Genomic DNA, 27673 nt, shown 5'->3' on the forward strand with positions numbered 1-27673 from the left:
GATCTAATCTCATACTTTTACATGTCCCTGTCCAGTTTTCCCAGCACCACTTATTGAAGAGGCTGTCCTTTCTCCACTGTACATTCCTGCCTCCTTTGTCAAAGATAAGGTGACTGTATGTGCGTGGATTTATCTCTGGGCTTTCTGTCCTGTTCCATTGATCTATCATTCTGTTTTTGTGCCAGTACCATACTGTCTTGATTACTGTAGCTGTGTAATATAGTCTGAAGTCAGGGAGCCTGACTCCTCCAGCTCCGTTTTTTGTTCTCAGGATTGCTTTGGCTATTCAGGGTCTTTTGTGTTTCCATACACATTGTGAAATTTTTTGTTCTAGTTCTGTGAAAAATGCCAGTGGTAGTTTGATAGGGATTGCATTGAATCTGTAGATTGCTTTGGATAGTAGAGTCATTTTCACAATGTTGATTCTTCCAATCCAAGAACATGGTATATCTCTCCATCTATTTGTATCATCTTTAATTTCTTTCATCAGTGTCTTATAATTTTCTGCATACAGGTCTTTTGTCTCCTTAGGTAGGTTTATTCCTAGATATTTTATTCTTTTTGTTGCAGTGGTAAATGGGAGTGTTTTCTTGATTTCACTTTCAGATTTTTCATCGTTAGTGTATAGGAATGCGAGAGATTTCTGTGCATTAATTTTGTATCCTGCTACTTTACCAGATTCATTGATTAGCTCTAGTAGTTTCCTGGTAGCATCTTTAGGATTCTCTATGTATAGTATCATGTCATCTGCAAACAGTGACAGCTTTACTTCTTTTCCAATTTGGATTCCTTTTATTTCCTTTTCTTCTCTGATTGCTGTGGCTAAAACTTCCAAAACTATGTTGAATAAGAGTGGTGAGAGTGGGCAACCTTGTCTTGTTCCTGATCTTAATGGAAATGCTTTCAGTTTTTCACCATTGAGGACAATGTTGGCTGTGGCTTTGTCATATATGGCCTTTATTATGTTGAGGAAAGTTCCCTCTATGCCTACTTCCTGCAGGGTTTTTATCATAAATGGGTGTTGAATTTTGTCGAAAGCTTTCTCTGCATCTATTGAGATGATCATATGGTTTTTCTCCTTCAATTTGTTAATATGGTGTATCACGTTGATTGATTTGCGTATATTGAAGAATCCTTGCGTTCCTGGAATAAACCCCACTTGATCATGGTGTATGATCCTTTTAATGTGCTGTTGGATTCTGTTTGCTAGTATTTTCTTGGGAATCTTTGCATCTATGTTCATCCATCAGTGATATTGGCCTGTAGTTTTCTTTCTTTGTGACATCTTTGTCTGGTTTTGGTATGAGGGTGATGGTGGCCTCGTAGAATGAGTTTGGGAGTGTTCCTCCCTCTGCTATATTTTGGAAGAGTTTGAGAAGGATAGGTGTTAGCTCTTCTCTAAATGTTTGATAGAATTCGCCTGTGAAGCCATCTGGTCCTGGGCTTTTGTTTGTTGTAAGATTTTTAATCAGTTTCAATTTCAGTGCTTGTGTTTGGTCTGTTCATATTTTCTCTTTCTTCCTGATTCAGTCTTGGCAGGTTGTACATTTCTAAGAATTTGTGCATTTCTTCCAGGTTGTCTGTTTTATTGGCATAGAGTTGCTTGTAAGAATCTCTCATGATCCTTTGTATTTCTGCAGTGTCAGTTGTTACTTCTCTTTTTTCTTTTCTAATTCTAGTGATTTGAGTCTTCTCCCTTTTTTTCTTGATGAGTCTGGCTAATGGTTTATCAATTTTGTTTATCTTCTCAAAGAACCAGCTTTTAGTTTTATTGATCTTTCATTTTATTGATCTATCATTTCCTTCATTTCTTTTTCATTTATTTCTGATCTGATTTTTATGATTTCTTTCCTTCTGCTAACTTTCGGGTTTTTTGTTCTTCTTTCTCTAATTGCTTTAGGCACAAGGTCAGGTTGTTTACTCGAGATGTTTCCTGTTTCTTTAGGGGGATTGTATTGCTACAAACTTCCCTCTTAGAACTGCTTTTGCTGCATCCCATAGGTTTTGGGTCATCGTGTCTCCATTGTCATTTGTTTCTAGGTATTTTTTTATTTACTTGTTGATTTCTTCAGTGATCACTTTGTTATTAAGTAGTGTATTGTTTAGCCTCCATGTGTTTGTATTATTTACAGATCTTTTCCTGTAATTTACATCTAGTCTCATAGCATTGTGGTCGGAAAAGATACTTGATACACTTTCAATTTTCTTAAATTTACCAAGGCTTGATTTGTGACCCAAGATACGACCTATCCTGGAGAATGTTCCATGAGCACCTGAGAAAAATGTGTATTCTGTTGTTTTTGGATGGAATGTCCTATAAATATCAATTAAGTCCATCTTGTTTAATGTGTCACTTAAAGCTTGTGTTTCCTTATTTATTTTCATTTTGGATGATCTGTCCATTGGTGAAAGTGGGGTGTTAAGGTCCCCTACTATGAATGTATTACTGTCGATTTCCCCCTTTATGGCTGCTAGCATTTACCTTATGTATTGAGGTGCTCCTATGTTGGATCCTGCATAAATATTTACAGTTGTTATACCTTCTTCTTGTATTGATACCTTGATCATTATGTAGTGTCCTTCTTTGTCTCTTCTAATAGTCTTTATTTTAAAGTCTATTTTGTCTGATATGAGAATTGCTATACCAGCTTTCTTTTGGCTTCCATTGGCATGGAATATCTTTTCCATCCCCTTACTTTCAGTCTGTATGTGTCTCTAGGTCTGAAGTGGGTCTCTTGTAGACAGCATATATATGGGTCTTGTTTTTGTATTCATTCAGCCAATCTGTGTCTTTTGGTGGGAGCATTTAGTCCATTTACTTTAAGGTAATTATTGATATGTATGTTCCTATTCCCATTTTCTTAATTGTTTTGGGTTCATTATTGTAGGACTTTTCCTTCAGTTGTGTTTCTTGCCTAGAGAAGTTCCTTTAGCATTTGTTGTAAAGCTGGTTTGGTGGTGCTGAACTCTCTCAGCTTTTGCTTGTCTGTAAACATTTTAATTTCTCCATCAAATCTGAATGAGATCCTTGCTGGGTAGAGTACTCTTGGTTGCAGGTTTTTCTCCTTCATCACTTTAAATATGTACTGCCAGTCCCTTCTGGCTTGCAGAGTTTCTGCTGAAAGATCAGCTGTTACCCTTATGGGGATTCCCCTGTGTGTTATTTGTTGTTTCTCCCTTGCTGCTTTTAATATGTTTTCTTTGTGTTTAATTTTTGACAGTTTGATTAATACGTGTCTTGGCATATTTCTCCTTGGATTTATTCTGTATGGGACTCTTTGTGCCTCCTGGTCTTGATTAACTATTTCCTTTCCCATATTAGGGAGGTTTTCAACTATAATCTCTTCAAATATTTTCTCAGTTCCTTTTTTTTCTCTTCTTCTTCTGGAACCCCTATAATTCGAATGTTGTTGTGTTTAATGTTGTCCCAGAGGTCTCTAAGACTGTCCTCAGTTCTTTTCATTCTTTTTTCTTTATTCTGCTCTGCAGTAGTTATTTCCCTTATTTTATCTTCCAGGTCACTTATCTGTTCTTCTGCCTCAGTTATTCTGCTATTGATCCCATCTAGAGCAGTTTTAATTTCATTTACTGTGTTGTTCATCGTTGCTTGTTTCATCTTTAGTTCTTCTAGGTCCTTGTTAAATGTTTCTTGCATTTTGTCAATTCTATTTCCAAGATTTTTGGATCATCTGTACTATCATTCTGAATTCTTTTTCAGGTAGACTGCCTATTTCCTCTTCATTTCTTAGGTCTGGTGGATTTTTATATTGCTCCTTCATCTGCAGTGTGTTTTTCTGTCTTCTCTTTTTGCTTATCTTACTGTGTTTGGGGTCTCCTTTTTGCAGGCTGCAGGTTCGTAGTTCCCGTTGTTTTTGGTGTCTGTCCCCAGTGGCTAAGGTTGGTTCAGTGGGTTGTGTAAGCTTCCTTGTGGAGGGGACTAGTGCCTGTGTTCTGGTGGATGAGGCTGGATCTTGTCTTTGTCGTGGGCAGGTCCACATCTGGTGGTGTGTTTTGGGGTGTCTGTGGACTTATGATTTTAGGCAGCCTCTCTGCTAACAGGTGGAGTTGTGTTCCTGTCTTGCTAGTTGTTTGGCATAGCGTGTCCAGCACTGTAGCTTGCTGGTCGTTGAGTGAAGCTGGGTGCTGGTGTTGAGATGGAGATCTCTGGGAGATTTTTGCCATTTGATATTATGTGGAGCTGGGAGGTCTCTTGTGGATCAGTGTCCTGAAGCTGGCTTTCCCACCTCAAAGGCACAGCACTGACTCCTGGCTGCAGCATCAAGAGCCTTTCATCCACACGCCTCAGAATAAAAGGGAGAAAAAGTAGAAAGAAAGAGAGAAAGGAGGGACGGAGGGAAAGAAAAAGAAGATAAAATAAAGTTAATAAAAAGAAAAAAAAATTTTTTAAGAAAAAACAAAACAAAAAAACGGAAAGATAGAACCCTAGGACAAATGGTGGAAGCAAAGCTATACAGACAAAATCTCACACAGAAGCATACACATACACACTCATAAAAAGAGGAAAAGGGGAAAAAATAATAAATCTTGCTCTCAAAGTCCACCTCCTCAATTTGGGATGGTTCGTTGTCTATTCATGTATTCCACAGATGCAGGGTACATCCAGTTGATTGTGGAGCTTTAATCTGCTGCTTCTGAGGCTGCTGGGAGAGATTTCCCTTTCTCTTCTTCGTTCTCACAGCTCCTGGGGCTCAGCTTTGGATTTGGCCCCGCCTCTGCGTGTAGGTCGCCGGAGGGCGTCTGTTCGCTCAGACCGGACAGGGTTAAAGGAGCAGCCTCTTCGGGGACTCTGGCTCCCTCAGGCCGGGGGGAGGGAGGGGCATGGAGTGTGGGGCGAGCCTGCGGCAGCAGAGGCCAGCGTGACGTTGCCCCAGCCTGCGGCACACCGTCCATTCTCCCAGGGAAGTTGTCCCTGGATCCCGGGACCCCGGCAGTGGCGGGCTGCACAGGCTCCCTGGAAGGAGGCTGTGGATAGTGACCTGTGCTCGCACCCAGGCTTCTTGGTGGCGGCAGCAACAGCCTTAGTGTCTCATGCCTGTCTCTGGGGTCCGCGCTTTTAGCCGCGGCTCGCGCCCGTCTCGAGCTCCTTTAAGCAGCACTCTTAATCCCCTCTCCTCGCGCACCAGGAAACAAAGAGGGAAGAAAAAGTCTCTTGCCTCTTCGGCAGGTCCAGACTTCTTCCCGGACTCCCTCCGGGCTAGCCATGGTGCACTAACCCCCTGCAGGCTGTGTTCACGCCGCCAACCCCAGTCCTCTCCCTGCACTCCAACCGAAGCCTGAGCCTCAGCTCCCAGCCCCGCCCGCCCTGGCGGATGAGCAGACAAGCTTCTCAGGCTGGTGAGTGCTGGTTGGCACCGATCCGCTGTGTGGGAATCTCTCTGCTTTGCCCTCCGCACCCCTGTTGCTGTGCTCTCCTCCGCGGCTCCGAAGCTTCCCCCTCCGCCACCCGCAATCTCTGCCCGCGAAGGGGCTTCTAGTGTGTGGAAACCTTTCCTCCTTCACGGCTCCCTCCCACTGGTGCAGGTCCCGTCCCTATCCTTTTGTCTCTGTTTATTCTTTTTTCTTTTGCCCTACCCAGGTACGTGGGGAGTTTCTTGCCTTTTGGGAGGTCTGAGGTCTTCTGCCAGCGTTCAGTAGGTGTTCTGTAGGAGTTGTTCCATGTGTAGATGAATTTCTGGTGTATCTTTTTCTTTTCCTTTGTGCTTATTCTAGTTTCACCTGCCCATAGGCTGCCACACGCAGAGGCCCTGTACCCAGCCCTTTGGACCAGAGTTCCTAGAGCCATACAGCTGCGCCCAACACCTCAGGTCCACGGCCCCATGCAGAAGCACGGCACACAACACTAACTCATTCTTTTTTCTTTATTCTGTTCTGCAGCAGTGATTTCCACCATTCTGTCTTCCAGCTCACTTATTGGTTCTTCTGCCTCTATTATTTCTGCTGTTGATTCCTGATAGTATATTTTTCATTTCAGTTATTGTTCATCTGTTTGTTCTTTAAAATTACTTATATCTTCTTGGCCTGTGCCTCCATTCTTTTTCCAAGATCTTGGATCATCTTTACTATCATTATTCTGAATTCTTTTTCAGGCAGATTGCCTATCTCCACTTCACTTAGTTGTTCTTCTGGAGTTTTATCTTCTTCCTTTATCTGCTACGTATTTCTCTTCCATCTCATTTTGCCTAACTTTCTGTGTTTGTGGTCTCCATTCCACAGGCTGCAGATTGTAGTTCTCCTTGCATCTGGTTTCTGCCTCCTGGTGGGTGGGGTTGGTGCAGGGGCTTGTGCAGGCCTTTCTGGTGGGCAGGGACATGTCAAAAGGTGACTGTGGGGCCTCCCTGGTGGCGCAGTGGTTGAGAGTCCGCCTGCCGATGCAGGGGACACGGGTTCGTGCCCCGATCCCGGAGGATCCCACATGCCGCGGAGCGGCTGGGCCCGCGAGCCATGGCCGCGGGGCCTGTGTGTCCGGAGCCTGTGCTCCGCAACGGGAGAGGCCACAGCAGTGAGAGGCCCGCGTACAGCAAAAAAAAAAAAAAAAAAAAAAAAAAAAAAAAAAAAAAAAGGTGACTGTGGGCTCAGGATGACTTTAGGAAGCCTGTCTGTTGATGGGTGGGGCTGTGTTCCCACCCTGTTGGTTGTTTAGCTTGAGGCATCCCAGCACTGGAGCCTGAAGGCTGTTGGGTGGGGGCAGGTCTTGGTGCCAAAATGGTGACCTCCAGGAGAGCTCACACTGAGGAATATTCCCTGGGGGCTCCCCCCCCCCAGGACACAAGCCTGTGTCCTTGCCCCTGCAGTGGATCACAGCTGACCCCTGCCTACTCAGGAGACCCTCCAAGACCCACAGGTAGGTCTTGCCCAGGCTCCTATGGAGTCACTGCTTTGCCCTGGGTCCCAGTGTACATGCGACCTTGTGTGCGCACTCCAAGGGTGGAGTCTCTGTTTACCCCAGTCCTTTGGAGCTCCTGAAATCAAGCCCCACTGGCCTTCAAAGCCCAATGCTCTGGGGGCTCTTCCTCTTGATGCCAGACCCCCAGGCTGAGGAGCCTGCCATGGGGATCAGAACTCTCACTCCTGTGGGAGAACCTCTGTGATATAATTATTTTCCAGTTTGTGGGTCACCCAATCGGCAGGTATGGATTTGGTTATATCACAAAAACGCCCCTCCTACCATCTTGTTATGGCTTCTTCTTTGTCTCTGGATGTAGAATATCTTTTTTTCATAGGTCCCAGTCTTTTTTGTTAATGGTTGTTGAGAAGTAATTGATTTTTGGTGTTTTCATGAGAGGAGGTGAGCTCAAGTCCTCCTACTCCACCATCTTGTCCTCCTTCTGCTTTATGCTGTTAAAGGAGCAAGAAGCACTGATGATTTCATGTGTTAAAACCACCTCACATTCCTGGGATTAACCCCACTTATTTATTACGTAGTACCCTTTTATTGTGTACTATAAAAAACAAGATTTTCTCTTTGTTTAGGATTTTTGCACCTACATTAAGTAGGGATTTTGATCTGTAATTTTCTTTGTACTTAATGTCTTTGTCTATTTTGATATCAAGGTAATACAGGCCTTATTATACACAATACCTCAGTGTAGGACTGGTATTATTCCTTTCCTACGTGCTAAATGGAATTCACCAGTGAAGTTGTCTGGTCCTTTTGTGAGAATGTTTTTATTTATGATTTCAGTTCATGAGCTACTTATATATTTTGCTTTTCTTGTAACAGATTTGTATGTTTCAGGGAATTGGTATATTTTATCTAAGTTGTTGAACATACCCCCTTATTCTAATGCCTTTTATGATCTTTAGTAATATCCCATCTTTTATGCCTGATGTTGGTAGTTTTTGTCTTTTTTTTAACATCTTTATTGGAGTATAATTGCTTTACAATGGTGTTTTGTCTTTTCTATTTTTTTTCCTTGATTCAGTTTTTGTTTTCCTTGACTTTCCCCCCTTGTTTGTTTAATTGCTTTTCACTATTTCCTTCCTTCTTAATTTCCTCTTCTTTTTATGGCTTCTTAAAATGGAACCTTACGTTATTGACTTTAGGCCTTTCTTGCTTTCTATATAAATATTTAAAGCTATAAATAATCTGAGTGCTGTTTAACTGCATGCCAGAAATTGTGAAAGTATTTTCTTTCATTATTATTTCAAAATATTTTCTAATTTCCCATGTGATTTCTTATAGGCGTTTTCTGGGTGTTGGTTTTGAATTTAATTCTGCTGTGGTCTTTAATTTTCCAATCTTTTGAAATTTGTTTTATAGCCCTGGGTATGGTTTATCTTGATGGATGTTGGCATATGTACTTGAAAAAAATGTATGTACTGCAGTTAGGTGCAGTGACCTATAAGTTTCATTTTGGTTATAGTGGTCCAGATCTTGTATGGCTTTGCTGATTTTTTTAATGGTCTAATAAGTGTGTAAAAAATCTTCAAGTCTGTAGATTTGTCCATTTCTCATTTTAGTTCCCTCTTTTTGTTTCATGTATTTTGGAGCCTTTATTAGATACATACACATTTGTAATTGTTACATCTGCTAATCCTTTTGTCATAAAATGTCCTTGTATCTAATAGTGCTCTATTTTGTAGTCTTTTTGTCTGATATTTGTTTAGCCATTCCAGTTTCTTAGGCTTTGCATGATATTTGTATGATACATCTTTTCCTACCCTTTTTCTTTTGCTTACTTGTATTTAAAATATATCCCTTGTTGACAGCATGTGGTTGAACCTTGCTTTTTATATTCTCTGCCAATCTCTGCCTTTTGATTTTAGGGGAGTCCACTTCCACATAATATACTTACTGAAACCGGATATATTTGCAATTGCTTTTGTTGGGGGAGGTCTCATCTATTTTGTTCATCTCTTTGTCCTTTTCTGCGTTCTTTCGGGTAAGATCAAATATGTTTTGGTATTACACTTCCATGCCTCTGCTGGCTTTTAGCTGCTGCTTTTCCATCCAGGCCCTTGGTCTTTCCCGTGTCTGTATCCTTAAGAGATCTGCCAGGGATATGGGCAACCTCACTCTGGACTGATCCTGAATATCCTACCTTTTCAAATTTGGCTTTTTTCTTGATTGGACGTTCTCTGGGTTGCTGTAGACCTTTGTTTTTCAGAGTTCCTATGAAGTCATTTTCACTGCTCTCTAGTTGTTTATGTAATGTTTTCGGGGCAGGAGCAAAGGCTTGGAGCTTCCTCGTCCACCATGTTGCTGCCCTCACTCTCCGTCCTTAATTCCTTACTGTTTTCCTTTCAGGAGCCAGGAATCACAATGAGATGGAGACTCTTCATGAAACAGGAGTGAGATTCCTTTCATTGGGAGAGCTTTCGTGCTGGCACATCAAGAGACACGTTGTGAGCAAATTAACCAAAAGTCAGGACTCCGTGATAAGTATTCACAGAAAGAATACTCAGTCCCCCAAACAACATAATTCCCCTGCAGGAGTGTCCATTCAGGCTTCTGTGGAAGACACCTGTTTAATGACTCTTCTAGAGGATCATTCTAATGTTATTGAAAATCAAGAATTTCCAACTGGGAGAGCTCAGAATTCCTGGAAGACACTCTATCTGAATGGGACTCAGAATTATCAGAGAAGTTGTAAGCTGACTCCAGTGAAAACCACGTGCTGTATGTTCGTTCCATGTGCTGATATTTTCAGTTGTATCTCCCCCCACCTCGATGATGACATGGTGCACAAAAGAGAGAAAGCTCAAGGCAACAGAGAGTGTGGTAAAGATCTCTTAAAGGCATCACCTCTGGCCCCGTACAGTATCATTCAAACTGGACCGAAAAGCTACCAGTGTAACGAACGTGAGAAAGGATTCAGTGACCACACCAGCCTTGAACTTCATCAGCAGGTACACGTGGGCAGGAAGTCCCCTACATCCAGGACACCTGAGAAGGACAGCGGTTATCGCTCAGCTAGTCCCATTCAACAGGGTGTCCTCCCTGGGAAGAAACGCTACTGGTGTCACGAGTGCGGGAAGGGCTTCAGTCAGAGCTCAAACCTGCAAACTCATCAGAGAGTCCACACAGGGGAGAAGCCCTATTCATGCCACGAGTGCGGGAAGAGCTTTAATCAGACCTCACACCTGTACGCCCACCTGCCCATTCACACTGGAGAGAAGCCGTACAGATGCGAGAGCTGCGGGAAGGGCTTCAGTCGTAGCACAGACCTCAACATCCACTGCAGAGTCCACACGGGAGAGAAACCGTATAAGTGTGAGGTGTGCGGGAAGGGCTTCACTCAGAGGTCCCACCTTCAGGCCCACGAAAGAATCCACACCGGAGAGAAACCATACAAGTGTGCAGATTGTGGGAAACGCTTCAGCTGTAGCTCAAATCTTCATACGCACCAGCGCGTCCACACTGAGGAGAAACCCTACAGATGTGAGGAGTGTGGCAAGTGCTTCAGCCTGAGCTTCAACCTTCACAGTCACCAGCGCGTCCACACAGGAGAGAAACCCTACAAGTGTGAGGAGTGTGGGAAGGGTTTTAGTTCGGCCTCAAGCTTCCAGAGCCACCAGAGGGTTCACACAGGAGAGAAGCCATTTCGATGCAGTGTGTGTGGGAAGGGCTTCAGCCAGAGTTCCTATTTCCAAGCCCATCAGAGAGTCCACACTGGAGAAAAACCCTACAAGTGTGAGGTGTGTGGGAAGCGCTTCAATTGGAGCCTGAATCTTCATAACCATCAGAGGGTCCACACAGGAGAGAAACCCTATAAATGCGAGGAGTGTGGGAAGGGCTTCAGTCAGGCCTCGAATCTTCAAGCTCATCAGAGTGTCCACACGGGGGAAAAGCCCTTCAAATGTGATGCGTGTCAAAAGCGATTCAGTCAGGCCTCCCATCTTCAAGCCCATCAGAGAGTCCACACGGGAGAGAAACCATATAAATGTGATACGTGTGGTAAGGCCTTCAGCCAGAGGTCGAATCTCCAAGTCCATCAGATAATTCACACTGGAGAGAAACCATTCAAATGCGAGGAGTGTGGGAAAGAATTCAGCTGGAGTGCCGGGCTCAGTGCTCATCAGAGGGTCCACACAGGAGAGAAACCCTATACATGTCAGCAGTGCGGTAAGGGCTTCAGCCAGGCCTCACATTTCCACACCCATCAGAGGGTCCACACTGGAGAGAGGCCTTACATATGTGATATATGTTGCAAGGGCTTCAGCCAGAGGTCACATCTTGTTTACCATCAGAGGGTCCACACTGGAGGGAACCTGTAGAATTGGAAGGTGAGGAATGGCCTCCAGATAATCCATGTCTTCATCTCTATTGGAAAGTCTGTGCTGGTAGTTGTGGGAAGTTCCTGCAGAACTTGGAAACATCAAGGAATCTTCATGGGAAAGAAGTTCTATAAAATGCTGTGTTTTTAAAGATCCAATTGGGAGGTGAACTCTTTATACTAACATCCGGTTTCACAGAGGAGAGAAAACATATTCTATAAATATGGTCAGTGGTTATACCAGAGCTCTGAATGCCCCGATTCTCAAGATGTGACACAAGAGAAGAATCATTGGCATCTACCCAGGAGAGAAGGCTTATACATGAAGGTTATGGGCAGGACTTGAACAAAAGTATAATGATGGACAAACAATTGGTGTCAACTGTAGTGTACCCTCCACGTAGGGAGTGCTGTTTTTCACCATTCTATCTCTACCGTGTAGAACTGTGCTTGGCTTCTAATAGGTGCCTGGCAATTACTGAACCAAGGGGAGGAAAATCCCTCTAATTAGGACAAATATTTGAAAATTCTGGTCGGCCTCCTATCCTAAATTCATAACATACTCAAGAGGAATCCTGCAAATCGCCTTAATAAGATTGTACTTCAATTAATATTTCCTAAAATCAGAATCATGTAATAGCCATCCACAATAGTACAGATTTGGACAAGGCTTATGAATGGCTGCCACCCTCCATCCAGCTTCAGTTATATGTACAGAATCACCCATTGTGTGTAGTGTAATATTTAGCATCATTAGTTTGTATTTTATAGACTGAAAGACTTTTTTATTAATCTAATAACATACTGCAACTTACATGATTGGAAATTTTGAACACTAATTAATCCCTTAATTCCTTAGGGTTTTACTGTAACTCTGAAAGTGTTACAAGTAGTTACTAGTAACAAAAAGTTTCTTAGTAAACTTGAATTGTTAATAATCGGTTTCCTTGCATTATTTCCATTCAGGCTCAGGTCACATTGCCTTTTCTATGCATGGTCCTTCATCCAGACCTCTTTAAGCAGGAGCTTTGGGAGAAACCAAGGATATTAATTTTGTCACATTCCACCCCCATTGTTCCCCCTCTAAAAATGGGGTGGGATAGACAAAAAACCTGTTGGATTTTGATTGAGATTTCATTAAAGTTATCAGTTTAGACTGTCATATACACAGCATTGTGTGTTCAACACCTATTAGTAGGAGTGAACATTTGCTGGTCAATATGTATCAAAATAGTCTGCCCTGGCAAATCCTAGCATTAGAGGTTTTGCTTAGGAGATTATAGCAACAGTAAGGAAGATTATACACAAAGATGTTTATACTGAATTTTTAAAAAAGGAAATAATTATCAGCAAAATATTTACATAAATGTATTCTAATATATAGCCATGAAAAAATATGATACAGATGTATAATGACAGGAAAAACTTTGTCATCCACGAGAAAACTAGGTTAGAGACTTCCCGGTATAATTCAAGTAATAAGGGGATGTGTACCTGAAGACATGATTATGTACATAGCACTAATAGGTGGAAAGATATATTTTATTTTTTTATCTGCGTTGGGTCTTCGTTGCTGTGTGTGGGCTTTCTCTAGTTGTGGTGAGCAGGGGCTACTCTTCATTGCGGTGCATGGGCTTCTCATCGTGGTGGCTTTTGTTGTTGCGGAGCATGGGCTCTAGGCACGCAGGCTCAGTAGTTGTGGCTCTCAGCCTCTAGAGCACAGGCTCAGTAGCTGTGGCACACAGGCTTAGTTGCTCTGCGGCATGTGGGATCTTCCTGGACCAGGAATCAAACCCATGTCCCGTGCATTGGCAGGCAGATTCTCAATCACTGTGCCAGGAGGGAAGTCCCAGGTGGAAATATATTAATATGCTACCTGGTTTACTCTGGCAGAGAGGGTTCGGATGATTTTTCTTTACCTTTTTGAAAAATTATTTACAGTGGCCATTATCCATTTTACCAAAGCAGTAAAACTGGGACAATATAATTAATGAAAATCCCTTACAGCTAAATCTTAACTGCTTTATCTCATGGCCTGTAAACTTGTGTTACGGATGTACATAAAGCATGTTCACCATTGCATTATTGGTAATAGCACACTTTGCATTCATCAGTTGGATCTGACAAAAATAATTTGTGGCTTAGCCATTCAGTGGAATACTATGCAGAATCAAATAAGAAAAGGTAAGTTCATAGTTACCGACATTAGTAGATATCCAGAATATGCTGAGGAAAGTGGTCAGAGACATAGAATTTTTTATGAAATGATATCTAAATTTACTGTGATGCCCTCCCTTTAAAAGTAACCAGATCGGGCTTCCCTGGTGGCGCAGTGGTTGAGAGTCCGCCTGTCGATACAGGGGACGCGGGTTCGTGCCCCGGTCTGGGAGGATCCCACATGCCACGGAGTGGTTGGGCCCGTGAGCCATGGCCGTTGAGCCTGCACGTCCGGAGCCTGTGCGTCCGGAGCCTGTGCTCCACAGCGGGGGAGGCCACAACAGTGAGAGGCCCACGTACAGCAAAAAAAAAAAAAAAAAAAAAGTAACCAGATCATAGCCATACATATGATATCATACATGTATGTCATTATGTATATATATATATGTGTGTGTGTGTGTGTGTATCAGATACCTAAGGGCATTATAGTAATTTTTTTTTTGGCTGCACCTCGTGGCTTGCATCTTAGTTCCCTGACCAGGGATGGAACCTGGGCCACTGGCAGTAAAAGTGTGGAGTCCTAACCACTGGACCACCAGGGAATTCCCCATTACAGTAAATTTTTAATTTTTTGAAATGCTTTTATTAGAGTGTTTTAGTTCATTCTAAACACTCAGAAAAGATGTAAGAATAATAGAATTCCTTTATATCCTTTGGGTATCTAATGTGATTACAAGCAGACCTGTTTATCTAGTACCTGAACTGAGAACCCAGACAGCTTTGGCCTGTCTTTACAAACCTGTGTGGCCTCCAGCATGATAACGTCATACTAACTGGAGACTACATGATGGCTCAAAAGTCTGCCAAGAAATACCAGCGAAAGTACCGTGGCCTTTGCTAATCTAACCTTGGAAGTAACAGGCAATCTGCCATTCAGTCTATTGAGACAGTCACAAAAGCCTATCCAGGAGCAAGGGGAGGGGACGTGGACCCTACTTCATGAGAGGAGTGTCAAAGAATTTGCAAACATATTTTAAGACCGTCATACATTGCTATGATATTTTCTAATCTACAGTTTATTCAAATTCCACAGTTATCCCAATATATATATTTGTAGCATTTTTTTTCCTATATCAGGATCTACTCTTAAGGTGTGTCATAACCTGCATTTGATTGTCATGTTTCTTTAGTCTTTAATTCTGGATCAGTTCCACAGCCTTTCTTTGTCTTCCATGAAACTGGTAATTTTGAAGAACACAAGCTAATTATTGTGTAGGGTGTCCCTAAATGGGGGGTTTGACTCATCATGATTAGATTCAAGTTAACTGTGGCATGAGTGTTCCATGAATGATGCATGCTTCTCAGTGCATTAGAACAGGAAAGATGTATTTGTTTCATTGGTGATGGTGGCTTTGATCACTTGGATACACTGAGAGTTACTAGATTTCTCCACAGTAAAATTGCTGTTTGCCTTTGAAATTAATAACTAATTTGTGGGGAAATCTCGGAGACTGTGTAATAACTGCTTCATTATAACCTTCACCTACTAGTCTTAGCATTCGTGGATATTCTGTGAAACAATTATTACTGTCATGATTGCAAAAGGATGACTTTCTTGCTCCATCATCCCTTCTATATTTAGCAATTGGCTTTCTACTGTTAGAAGAGCTTTGCCTTCTCCCCCACATCTCTTTCTCTGTCATCAGTATGAACTCTTGTTTTCTGATACAATAAGATATTGGGTTTATCTTGTATATTGTCTGCTGCAACCACAGATTCTATAGAGCCCTGAATCCTTTGGGGAAACCAAGATCTAGGGGCTGTATGTTCTCCTTGTTACTGGGATAGCAATCCTTCCTGTATATGTGTGTGTGTAAAATACTGGTAGCTTCCATTTCAAGTAACTATTGCGTTCTGGTCTTTCCCTATTCCATATTTAGGTCTTCAGTAGTTGGAAGTAGGCTCCCAGTCATCAATCTGCTTACTCATTTGTTCAGTCCTCCAATATGCAGCAAGTAGCTTTAGAGTTGCTAAATAATGTCACTGCAAAACACACACCTGGTTGTGTTCAGGATTTTTTTTTTTTTACAGGTCTTTTTAGATCATATGTAGAGATGAAGTACTCTGTTTAAAAGTTACATCACCTAGTTCTTTTTATCCCCATTCAACCCAATTATATGATTCATTTGAAATAAAGTTAGATTCTTTTTTATGTTTATAGTCTCTTTCAGGTTCCCATCCCTCCCATCTTTTGATTTACAAAAATTGGGAAGTGGATTAAATTAAGGTGAAACTAGAATTCCCTAATATATTTCATTTGCATTGATTCCTTAGATATTTAAAATATTCTAGTTACCTCCTTGGAAATACACAGTAAGTGCTTTTCACTGTTCCACATCCTTCATGAAATTAATCTTTAATGACTGCATTATGTTCCTTTGAGTAGATACATCACAGGAATGGAGAGATTGTAAAGCATGGTGGAAACTGGGTGGATTTACAAAAGCTGGATGGCTTATAAAAGGATATTTGTTTTATTCTTATATATTTCTTTATATTTGAAATATGCCAGGAATTTTAAATATATAAAATAAAGAGAAAGATCTAGTGAGTGTAGACATTTAGGGTCAGAAAATTTACAGCAGAGCTCTGTAGTTGATGTGCTTGCTTTGAGACTTCGACAATTTACTAATATACATATTTATAAATATTTACTTATGTTAGTATATATTAACAGTATGTACTTATATGTTATTCATACTATATATTATATATTCCTGCCTGTGAGGCATTCTTAATAAATACTCTGAAATTTCAATGAAGAAAGTTGCTTCCCCCCTCAAGGACTGTCTTTCAAATGGTCTCCTGTGTTCTCTCTCACACTCCTTGTACCACTAGGCTTGGACATGGGGTGGGTGTCTTGTTAATTCCCCTTCCAAACTATTATCTCCCTCTTCTCCCTAAATTCCAGCCCCCACCCCCCCCAGCATTAATTTTCATGTCATCAAACTACCCACTGTTCCTTCTCCATACAGTCACCTACCAGTCTGTTCATTTATGTATTTTAAATGTGTTGACCAAGTAAGTTCCTACTGTACCAAAACTCAAACACATAGAAGGTATTAATTCTACACCAAATATTAAAAAATTTAATTTAAAAACCATCCAAAACTGGCGACTTCCCTGGTGATCCAGCAGTTAAGACTCCGCACTCCCAATGCAGGGGGCCCGGGTTTGATCCCTGGTCAGGGAACTAGATCCTGCATGCCGCAACTAAGAGCCTGCATACCACAAGTAAAGATCCCGCATGCAGCACCTAAAAAGATCCTGCATGCCACAACTAAGAAGATCCCATATACCGCAACAAAGATCCTGTAAGCCACAACTAAAGACCCAGTGCAGCCAAATACATAAATTTAAAAAAATAAAAATAAAAACACACTATCCAAAAGCATTGGTGAGTGAACAAAAGTGGGCAGATCCTGGAGATAGGTCAACGCTTAGAAGAAGGAAACGACAGGGTCGGTTTTCTGCTTTTTATGGCTTTTATCCTGAGAGCAAGTCCCAGTCAACTCTGTTTAGGGCAGCTAAAATTTTGGATTGTGTCTTGGGCAGTACCATCTGGAAAACCACAAAAGAGTTCAAGGCCGATACAACTGCTGCTGGAAGATGAGGTGTGTAGGATAGCCTTGGAAAGAAGCAAGCCAGAGAGGGAAAGCCCCAAATTCTGTGTATAAGCATTTCCCAAAAGTCTGGCTGATTCTTTAACTATATAAGGCAAAGGAGACTTAAAGCTACCAAGCCAATAGAACTGAACTGAAATTTGAGCTGTCACCCACAGGAAAGAAACAATTTTCAGTCTGAATCCAGCTAAATTAAGTGACTAATAAAAATACTTCTTAAAAAAGAAAATCGGTACCCTTTGGAGGAACATAACGGAATCCAGGTTCCTCAGTATATTAATGACAATATCCAGGATATAATCCAAAGTTACTAGACAGATGAAAGAAACAGGAAAATATGACCCATTCTCAAGAGACAAGAGATCAATGGAAATCAGCCTTGAAATGATTCAGATGTTGCAACTAGATAATGATTTTTTTTTAAAATTTTTGGCTGTGTTGGGTCTTCATTGCTGTGCACAGGCTTTCTCTGGTTACGGCAAGTGGGGGCTACTCTTCGTTGTGGTGCACAGGCTTCTCATTGCAGTGGCTTCTCTTGTTGCGGAGCACGGGCTCTAGGCACACGGGCTTCAGTAGTTGTGGTGTGCAGACTCTAGAACACAGGCTCAGTAGTTGTGGTGCACAGGCTTAGTTGCTCTGCAGCATGTTGGATCTTCCTGGGCCAGGGCTCGAACCCATGTCCCCTGCATTGGCAGGCAGATGCTTAACCACCACACCACCAGGGAAGCCCGATAATGGTTTTTAAAAGCTATTATAAGGACTTATCTGGCGGTACAGTGTTTAAGAATCCTCCTGCCAATGCAAGGGACACAGGTTCGATCCCTGGTCTGGGAAGATCCCACATGCCATGAGCAACTAAGCCTATGTGCCACAACTACTGAGCCTGTACACAACTACTGAGCCTACATGCCTAGAGCCTGTGCTCTACAAGAGAAGCCACCGCAATGAGATGCCCTCACACCACAACAAAGAGTAGCCCCCACTTGCTGCAACTAGAGAAAGCCCACACGCAACAACGAAGACCCAACACAGCCAAAAAATAAATAAAATTAAAAAAAAACCACTCTATTAAAAAAAAGCTATTATAACTATGCTTAAAATGTAAAGGAATGTATACTCACTGTGAAGGAAAAGATAACAATTCTCTGCTGAGAAATTGGAATTCACAGAAGAACAAAATAGGGCTTCCCTGGTGGTGCAGTGGTTGAGAGACTGCCTGCCGATGCAGGGGACACGGGTTCATGTCCCGGTCTGGGAGGATCCCACGTGCCACGGAGCGGCTGGCCAGTGAGCCATGGCCACTGAACCTGTGCGTCTGGAGCCTGTGCTCCACAACGGGAGAGGCCACAATGGTGAGAGGCCCGCGTACGGCAAAAAACAAACAAATAAATAAAAATTCTAGGGGCTTCCCTGGTGGTGCAGTGGTTAAGGATCCACCTGCCAGTGCAGGGTCACAGGTTCGAGCCCTGGTCTGGGAAGATCCCACAAGCTGCAGAGCAACTAAGCCTGTGAGCCACAACTACTGAGTCCGTGTGCCACAACTACTGAAACTGACATGCCTGGAGCCTGTGCTCCACAAGAGAAGCCACCCAATGAGAAGCCCATGCACTGCAAAGAGTAACCCCTTGCACAGCAATGAAGACCCAATGCAGCCAAAAATAAATAAGTTTAAAAAAATTCTAGAACTAAAAAATATGCTAAGTTAACAAATTTATTAGATCACTGTAACAAAAGTGAAAATGACAGAGAAAAGTGTTTCAGTGAAAGTTAAAATAACTTAGATGAAATGGAGCTATTCTTTGAAAGACACAATCAAGAAAAAAATAGATAATCTGAATAGGCCTATATCTATTAAAGAAATTGAACCAGTGAGTAATTACAAAAAAGAATGCACCAGACCCAGAGAGTTTCATTGGTGAAATTCCCAAATGTTTAAGGAAGAAATTATAGAAAATTGGTATTATTTCTTCCAGAAAATAGAAGCAGAGGGAATATTCTATGAGGCCAGTATTACCCTAATATCAAAACCAGATAAAGATATTAGAAGCAAGAAAACTACAGACAAATATCTCTCATGGACAAAGGTGTAAAAATCCTCAACAAAATATTAGCAAATCAAATCCAACAATATATGAAAAGAACTTATACCACAATCAAGTGGGATTTATTTCAGGTATACAAGGCTGGTTTAATATTTGAACATTAAAGTAATCCATCACACCAATAGGCTAATTAAGAAAAATCATGTGATCATATCAATAGATGCAGAAAAAGCATTTGACAAAACCTAACTCACATTTGCAACAAAAACTCAGTAAACTAGGAATAGAACTTTCCAAACTTGATAAAGAACATCTACAAAAAAACCTGCAGCAACATAATACTTAATGGTGGGAAACTGGATGCTTTTACCCAAAGATCAAAGACAAGGCAAGAATGTTCACTTACACCATTCCTAGTCAACATTGTACTGGAAGTCCTAGCTAATGTAATAAAATAAGGGAAGCTTGGGAAGAAAGAAATGGAACTTTGTTCACAGATGATGTAATAGTCTGTAGAAAATCCCAAAGCATTGACGAGAAAATAATAACTCCTGCAAGTCAAAGTGATTATAGCTAGGTATAGAATACAATATACAAAATTCAACTGCTTCCCTATATACCAGCAGTGAACAACTGGAATTTGAATAAAAAAACAAAATACCATTGACATTAGCTCCAAAAATGAGCAATATTTAGGTACAAATCTAACAAAATATGCACATGATCCATATGAGGGAAACTAAAACCTTGATAAAAGAAATATCTAAATAAATGGAGAGATATTCCATGTTCATGGACAGGAAGACTCAATACTGTCAAGATGTCAGTTCTCCTAATTTGATCTATAGACTTAATGCAGTCCCAGCCAAAATCCAAGCATGTTATTTTGTTAATATTGACAAACGGATTCTAAATTGTATATGAAGAGGCAAAAGATCCAGAATAGCCAACAAAAGAGGGTCAAAAGACCTGACTGTATATAAAGGTATAGACTTACTATAAAGGTGTAATCAAGATGGTGTGGTACTGGCAAAAGAATATACAAGTAGATCAGTGGAACAGAATAGAGAGCCCAGAAATGGACCCCCACACACAAATACGAATCAACTGATCTTTGACGAAGGAGCAAAGAGTCTTTTCAACAAGTGACACGGAACAACTGGACATCCACATGCAAAAACAAATTAAAAAAACAATCTAGAGACAGGCTTTACATACTTCACAGATCACAAACTTCAACGTAAAATGCAAAACTGTAAGACTTCTAGAAGATAACATAAGAGAAAATCTAGATGACCTTGGGGTTGGCGATAAGTTGTAGATAGATAGAGCACTTACCATATGTCCATAAAAAATTAATATTAGACTTCTATAAAATTAAAAACTTACATTCTGCATAAGACACTATTGAAAAAAAGAAACCACAGACTAAGAAAATTCTTACAAAACATATCTAATAAAGGATGTGTCCAAAATATACAAAGAACTCTTAAAAGTCAACAAGAACAAACCAACTTAAAAATGGACAAAGGATCTCAATAGACATCTCACCAAAGAAGATATACAAATGGAAAGTAAGCATATAAATATACGTTCTACATCATGTCATCAGGGAATTGCAAATTAAAATGAGATACTACCTATCAGAATGGCTATCAAAAAACTGACAACACAGGACTTTCGTGGTGGCACAATGGTTAAGAATCCGCCTGCCAAGGTAGAGGACACAGGTTTAAGCCCTGGTCCGGGAAGATCCCACATGCTGTGGAACAACTAAACCCATGCACCACAACTACTGAGCCTGCACTCTAGAGTCCAGGAGCCACAACTACTGAATCCTGTGTGCCTGGAGCCTGTGCTCCACAGCAGGAGGAGCCACAGCAGTAAGAAGGCTGTGTACCGCAGCGAAGAGTAGCCCCCACTCACCACAACTAGAGGAAGCCTGCACACAGCAATGAAGACCCAACACAGCCAAAAATTAATTAATTAATTAATTAAATTAAAAACAAACAAAAAAAACCCCGACAACACCAAATGGTGTTAAGAACATGGTGGCAACAGGGACGATATTTTCATTTCTGGTGGGAAAGCAAAATTGTGCAGCCATGTGGAAAGACAGCTTGGCAGTTTCTTATGAAGCTAGACAGAATCTTTCCATACGTACTGCAATCATGCTTCTAGGATCCTACCCAACTGGGTGGAAAACTTATGTATACTCAAAACCTACACAAATATTTATAGCAACTTTATCATAATTGCCAAAAACTGGAAGCAACTAAGATGTTCCTTCAACAAGCGAATGGATATACAATCTATGGTTGTATAAGTTAATTAATGTAAAAAAAAATACAATACTTCCGGGGAAGATGGCAGAAGAGTAAGACACGGAGATCACCTTCCTCCCCACAGATACACCAGAAATACATCTACACGTGGAACAACTCCTACAGAACACTTACTGAACGCTGGCAGAAGACCTCAGACCTCCCAAACAGCAAGAAACTCCCCATGTACCTGGCTAGGGCAAAAGAAAAAAGAAAACACACAGACAAAAGGATAGGGACGGGACCTGCACCAGCGGGAGGGAGCCGTGAAGGAGGAAAGGTTTCCACACACTAGGAAGCCCCTTCATGGGCGGAGACTGCGGGTGGCAGAGGGGGAAAGCTTCGGAGTAGTGGAGGAGAGCGCAGCAACAAGGGTGCGGAGGGCAAAGCGGAGAGATTCCTGCACAGAGGATCGGTGCCAACCAGCACTCACCAGCCCGAGAGGCTTGTCTGCTCGCCTGTCGGGGTGGGCGGGGCTGGGAGCTGAGGCTCTGGCTTCAGTCAGAGTGCAGAGAGAGAACTGGGGTTGGCGGCGTGAACACAGCCTGCAGGGGGTTAGTGTGCCACGGCTAGCCGGGAGGGAGTCTGGGAAAAAGTCTGGACCTGCCGAAGAGGCAAGAGACTTTTTCTTCCCTCTTTGTTTCCTGGTGTGCAAGGAGAGGGGATTAAGAGCGCTGCTTGAGGGAGCTCCAGAGACCGGCGCGAGCCACAGCTGAAAACACAGACCCCAGAGACGGGTTTGGGATGCTGGGGCTGCTGCTGCCGCCGCCAAGAGACCTGTATGCAAGCACAGGTCACTATCCACACCCTGCATCTGGGGAGCCTGTGCAGCCCGCCACTGCCGGGGTCCCAGGATCCAGGGACAACTTCCCCGGGAGAGCGCACGGCACGCCTCAGGCTGGGGCAACGTCACTCCGGCCTCTGCCGCCACAGGCTCGCCCCGCACTCCGTGCCCCTCCCTACCCCCCAGCCTGAGTGAGCCAGAGTCCCCGAAGCGGCTGCTCCTTTAACCCTGTCTTGTCTGAGCGAAGAACAGACGCCCTCCAGCAACCTACACACAGAGGCAAGGCCAAATCCAAAGCTGAGACCTGGGAGCTGTGAGAACAAAGAAGAGAAAGGGAAATCTCTCCCAGAAGCCTCAGAAGCAGCAGATTAAAGCTCACAATCAACTTGATGTACCCTGCATCTGTGGAACACATGAATAGACAACAAATCATCCCTAATTGAGGAGCTGTGTGGATGAAAGGCTCTTGGCCCTGCAGCCAAGAGTTAGTACTGTGCCTCTGAGGTGGGAGAGCCAACTTCAGGACACTGGTGCACAAGAGACTTCCCAGCTCCACGTAATATCAAACAGCGAAAATCTTCCAGAGACTTCCATCTCAACACCAGCACCCAGCTTCACTCAACGACCAGCAAGCTACAGTGCTGGACACCCTATGCCAAACAACTAGCAAGACAGGAACACAATGTCACCCATTAGCAGAGAGGCTGACTAAAACCATAATAAGTCCACAGACACCCCAAAACACAGCACCAGACATGGACCTGCCCACCAGAAAGACAAGATACAGCCTCATCCACCAGAACACAGGCACTAGTCCCCTCCACCAGGAAGCCTACACAACCCACTGAACCAACCTTAGCCACTGGGGACAGACACCAAAAACAACGGGAACTACGAACCTGCAGCCTGCAAAAAGGAGACCACAAACACAGTAAGGTAAGCAAAATGAGAAGACATAAAAACAGCAGATGAAGGAGCAAGGTAAAAACCCACCAGACCTAACAAATGAAGAGGAAATAGGCAGTTTACCTGAAAAGCAATTCAGAATAATGTTAGTAAAGATGATCCAAAAATCTTGGAAATAGAATAGAGAAAATGCAAGAAACATTTAACAAGGGCCTAAAAGAACTAAAGATGAAACAAGCAACGATGAACAACACAATAAATGAAATTAAAAATACTCTAGATGGGATCAGTAGCAGAATAACTGAGGCAGAAGAACGGGTAAGTGACCTGGAAGATAAAAGAGTGGAAATAACTACTGCAGAGCAGAATAAAGAAAAAAGAATGAAAAGAACTGAGGACAGTCTCAGAGACCTCTGGGACAACATTAAACACACCAACATTTGAATTATAGGGGTTCCAGAAGAAGAAGAGAAAAAGAAAGGGACTAAGAAAATATTTGAAGAGATTGTAGTTGAAAACTTCCCTAATATGGGAAAGGAAATAGTTAATCAAGACCAGGAGGCACAGAGAGTCCCATACAGAATAAATCCAAGGAGAAATATGCCAAGACACGTATTAATCAAACTGTCAAAAATTAAATACAAAGAAAACATATTAAAAGCAGCAAGGGAGAAACAACAAATAACACACAGGGGAATCCCCATAAGGGTAACAGCTGATCTTTCAGCAGAAACTCTGCAAGCCAGAAGGGACTGGCAGTACATATTTAAAGTGATGAAGGAGAAAAACCTGCAACCAAGAGTACTCTACCCAGCAAGGATCTCATTCAGATTTGATGGAGAAATTAAAATGTTTACAGACAAGCAAAAGCTGAGAGAGTTCAGCACCACCAAACCAGCTTTACAACAAATGCTAAAGGAACTTCTCTAGGCAAGAAACACAACTGAAGGAAAAGTCCTACAATAATGAACCCAAAACAATTAAGAAAATGGGAATAGGAACATACATATCAATAATTACCTTAAAGTAAATGGACTAAATGCTCCCACCAAAAGACACAGATTGGCTGAATGAATACAAAAACAAGACCCATATATATGCTGTCTACAAGAGACCCACTTCAGACCTAGAGACACATACAGACTGAAGGTAAGGGGATGGAAAAAGATATTCCATGCAAATGGAAACCAAAAGAAAGCTGGAGTAGCAATTCTCATATCAGACAAAATAGACTTTAAAATAAAAACTATTAGGAGAGACAAAGAAGGACACTACATAATGATCAAGGGATCAATCCAAGAAGAAGATATAACAATTGTAATTATTTATGCACCCAACATAGGAGCACCTCAATACATAAAGCAAATACTAACAGCCATAAAAGGGGAAATCGACAGTAACACACTCATAGTAGGGGACTTTAACACCCCACTTTCACCAATGGACAGATCATCCAAAATGAAAATAAATAAGGAAACACAAGCTTTAAATGAAACATTAAACAAGATGGACTTAATTGATATTTATAGGACATTCCACCCAAAAACAACAGAATACACTTTCTTCTCAAGTGCTCATGGAACATTCTCCAGGATAGATCATACCTTGGGTCACAAATCAAGCCTTGGTAAATTTAAGAAAATTGAAATTGTATCAAGTACCTTTTCCGACCACAACGCTATGAGACTAGATATCAATTACAGGAAAAGATCTGTAACTAATACAAACACATGGAGGCTAAACAATACACTACTTAATAACAAAGTGATCACTGAAGAAATCAAAGAGGAAATTAAAAAAATACCTAGAAACAAATGACAATTGAGACACGACGACCCAAAACCTATGGGATGCAGCAAAAGCAGTTTTGAGAGAGAAGTTTATAGCAGTACAATCCCACCTTAAGAAACAGGAAACATCTCGAATAAACAACCTAACCTTGCACCTAAAGCAATTAGAGAAAGAACAAAAAAACCCTCCAAGGTTAGCAGAAGGAAAGAAATCATAAAAATCAGATCAGAAATAAATGAAAAAGAAATGAAGGAAGTGATAACAAAGATCAATAAAACTAAAAGCTGGTTCTTTGAGAAGATAAACAAAATTGATAAACCATTAGCCAGACTCATCAAGAAAAAAAGGGAGAAGACTCAAATCAATAGAATTAGAAATGAAAAAGGAGAAGTAACAACTGACACTGCAGAAATACAAAAGATCATGAGAGATTACTACAAGCAACTCTATGCCAATAAAACAGACAACCTGGAAGAAATGCACAAATTCTTAGAAATGCACAGCCAGCCAAGACTGAATCAGGAAGAAATAGAGAATATGAACAGACCAATCACAAGCACTGTAATTGAAACTGTGATTAAAAATCTTCCAACAAGCAAAAGCCCAGGACCAGATGGCTTCACAGGTGAATTCTATCAAACATTTAGAGAAGAGCTAACACCTATCCTTCTCAAACTCTTCCAAAATATAGCAGAGGGAGGAACACTCCCAAACTCATTCTACGAGGCTACCATCACCCTGATGCCAAAACCAGACAAGGATGTCACAAAGAAAGAAAACTACAGGCCAATATCACTGATGGATGAACATAGATGCAAAAATCCTCAACAAAATACTAGTAAACAGAATCCAACAGCACATTAAAAGGACCATACACCATGATCAAGTGGGGTTTATTCCAGGAATGCAAGGATTCTTCAATATACACAAATTAACCAACGTGATACACCATATTAACAAATTGAAGGAGAAAAACCATATGATCATCTCAATATATGCAGAGAAAGCTTTTGAAAAAATTCAACACCCATTTATGATAAAAAACCCTGCAGAAAGTAAGCATAGAGGGAACTTTCCTCAACATAATGAAGGCCATATATGACAAACCCACAGCCAACATCGTCCTCAATGGTGAAAAACTGAAAGCATTTCCACTAAGATCAGGAACAAGACAAGGTTGCCCACTCTCACCACTCTTATTCAACATAGTTTTGGAAGTTTTAGCCACAGCAATCAGAGAAGTAAAGGTAATAAAAGGAATCCAAATCGGAAAAGAAAAAGTAAAGCTGTCACTGTTTGCAGATGACATGATTCTATACATAGAGAATCCTAAAGATGCTAAAAGAAAACTACTAGAGCTAATCAATGAATCTGGTAAAGTAGCAGGATACAAAATTAATGCACAGAAATCTCTGGCATTCCTGTACACTAATGATGAAAAATCTGAAAGTGAAATCAAGAAAACACTCTCATTTACCATTGCAACAAAAAGAATATCTAGGAATAAACCTACCTAAAGAGACAAAAGACCTGTATGCAGAAAATTATAAAACACTGATGAAAGAAATTAAAGATGATACAAATAGATGGAGAGATATACCATGTTCTTGGATTGGAAGAATCAACATTGTGAAAATGACTCTACTACCCAAAGCAATCTACAGATTCAATGCAATCCCTATCAAACTACCACTGGCATTTTTCACAGAACTAGAACAAAAAATTTCACAATTTGTATGGAAACACAAAAGACCCCGAATAGCCAAAGCAATCTTGAGAACGAAAAATGGAGCTGGAGGAATCAGACTCCCTGACTTCAGACTATACTACGTAGCTACAGTAATCAAGACAGTGTGGTACTGGCACAAAAACAGAAAGATAGATCAATGGAACAAGATAGAAAGCCCAGAGATAAATCCACGCACATATGGTCACCTTATCTTTGATTAAGGAAGCAGGAATGTACAGTGGAGAAAGGACAGCCTCTACAATAAGTGGTGCTGGGAAAACTGGACAGGGACATATAAAGGTATGAGATTCGATCACTCCCTAACACCATACACAAAAATAAGCTCAAAGTGAATTAAAGACCTAAATGTAAGGCCAGAAATTATCAAACTCTTAGAGGAAAACATAGGCAGAACACTCTATGACATAAATCACAGCAAGATCCTTTTGGACCCACCTCCTAGAGAAATGGAAATAAAGACAAAAATAAACAAATGGGACCTAATGAAACTTCAAAGCTTTTGCACAGCAAAGGGAACCATAAACAAGACCAAAAGACAACCCTCAGAATGGGAGAAAATTTTTGCAAATGAAGCAACTGACAAAGGATTAATCTCCAAATTTATAAGCAGCTCATGTAGCTCAATATCAAAAAACCAAACAACCCAATCCAAAAATGGGCAGAAGACCTAAACAGACATTTCTCCAAAGAAGATATACAGACTGCCAACAAACACATGAAAGAATGCTCAACATCATTAATCATTAGAGAAATGCAAATCAAAACTACAATGAGATATCATCTCACACCAGTCAGAATGGCCATCATCAAGAAATCTAGAAACAATAAATGCTGGAGAGGGTGTGGAGAAAAGGGAACACTCTTGCACTGCTGGTGGGAATGTGAATTGGTACAGCCTCTATGGAGAACAGTATGGAGGTTCCTTTAAAAACTACAAATAGAACTACCATATGACCCAGCAATCCCACTACTGGGCATATACCCTGAGAAAACGATAAT

The 27673-nt window shown here is 41.4% G+C and overlaps 1 protein-coding gene across 6 annotated transcripts in view; it reads left to right on the forward strand.

The window, feature by feature from the left end:
• The window catches only part of ZNF235 (zinc finger protein 235), a 57293-nt gene extending 45219 nt beyond the window's left edge, over window positions 1-12074 (forward strand). For all 6 annotated transcript variants that reach the window (XM_060083971.1, XM_060083972.1, XM_060083970.1 and 3 more), the window contains one exon: window positions 9269-12074. In XM_060083971.1, coding sequence (XP_059939954.1) covers window positions 9269-11238 — 1970 coding nt within the window. In that variant the 3' untranslated portion in view covers window positions 11239-12074. The remainder of the gene's footprint in view (window positions 1-9268) is intronic.
• Window positions 12075-27673: the final 15599 nt, after the last annotated feature.

Source organism: Mesoplodon densirostris, chromosome 19, assembly GCF_025265405.1.
Source record: "Mesoplodon densirostris isolate mMesDen1 chromosome 19, mMesDen1 primary haplotype, whole genome shotgun sequence".
Classification (NCBI taxonomy): Eukaryota; Metazoa; Chordata; class Mammalia; order Artiodactyla; family Ziphiidae; genus Mesoplodon; species Mesoplodon densirostris.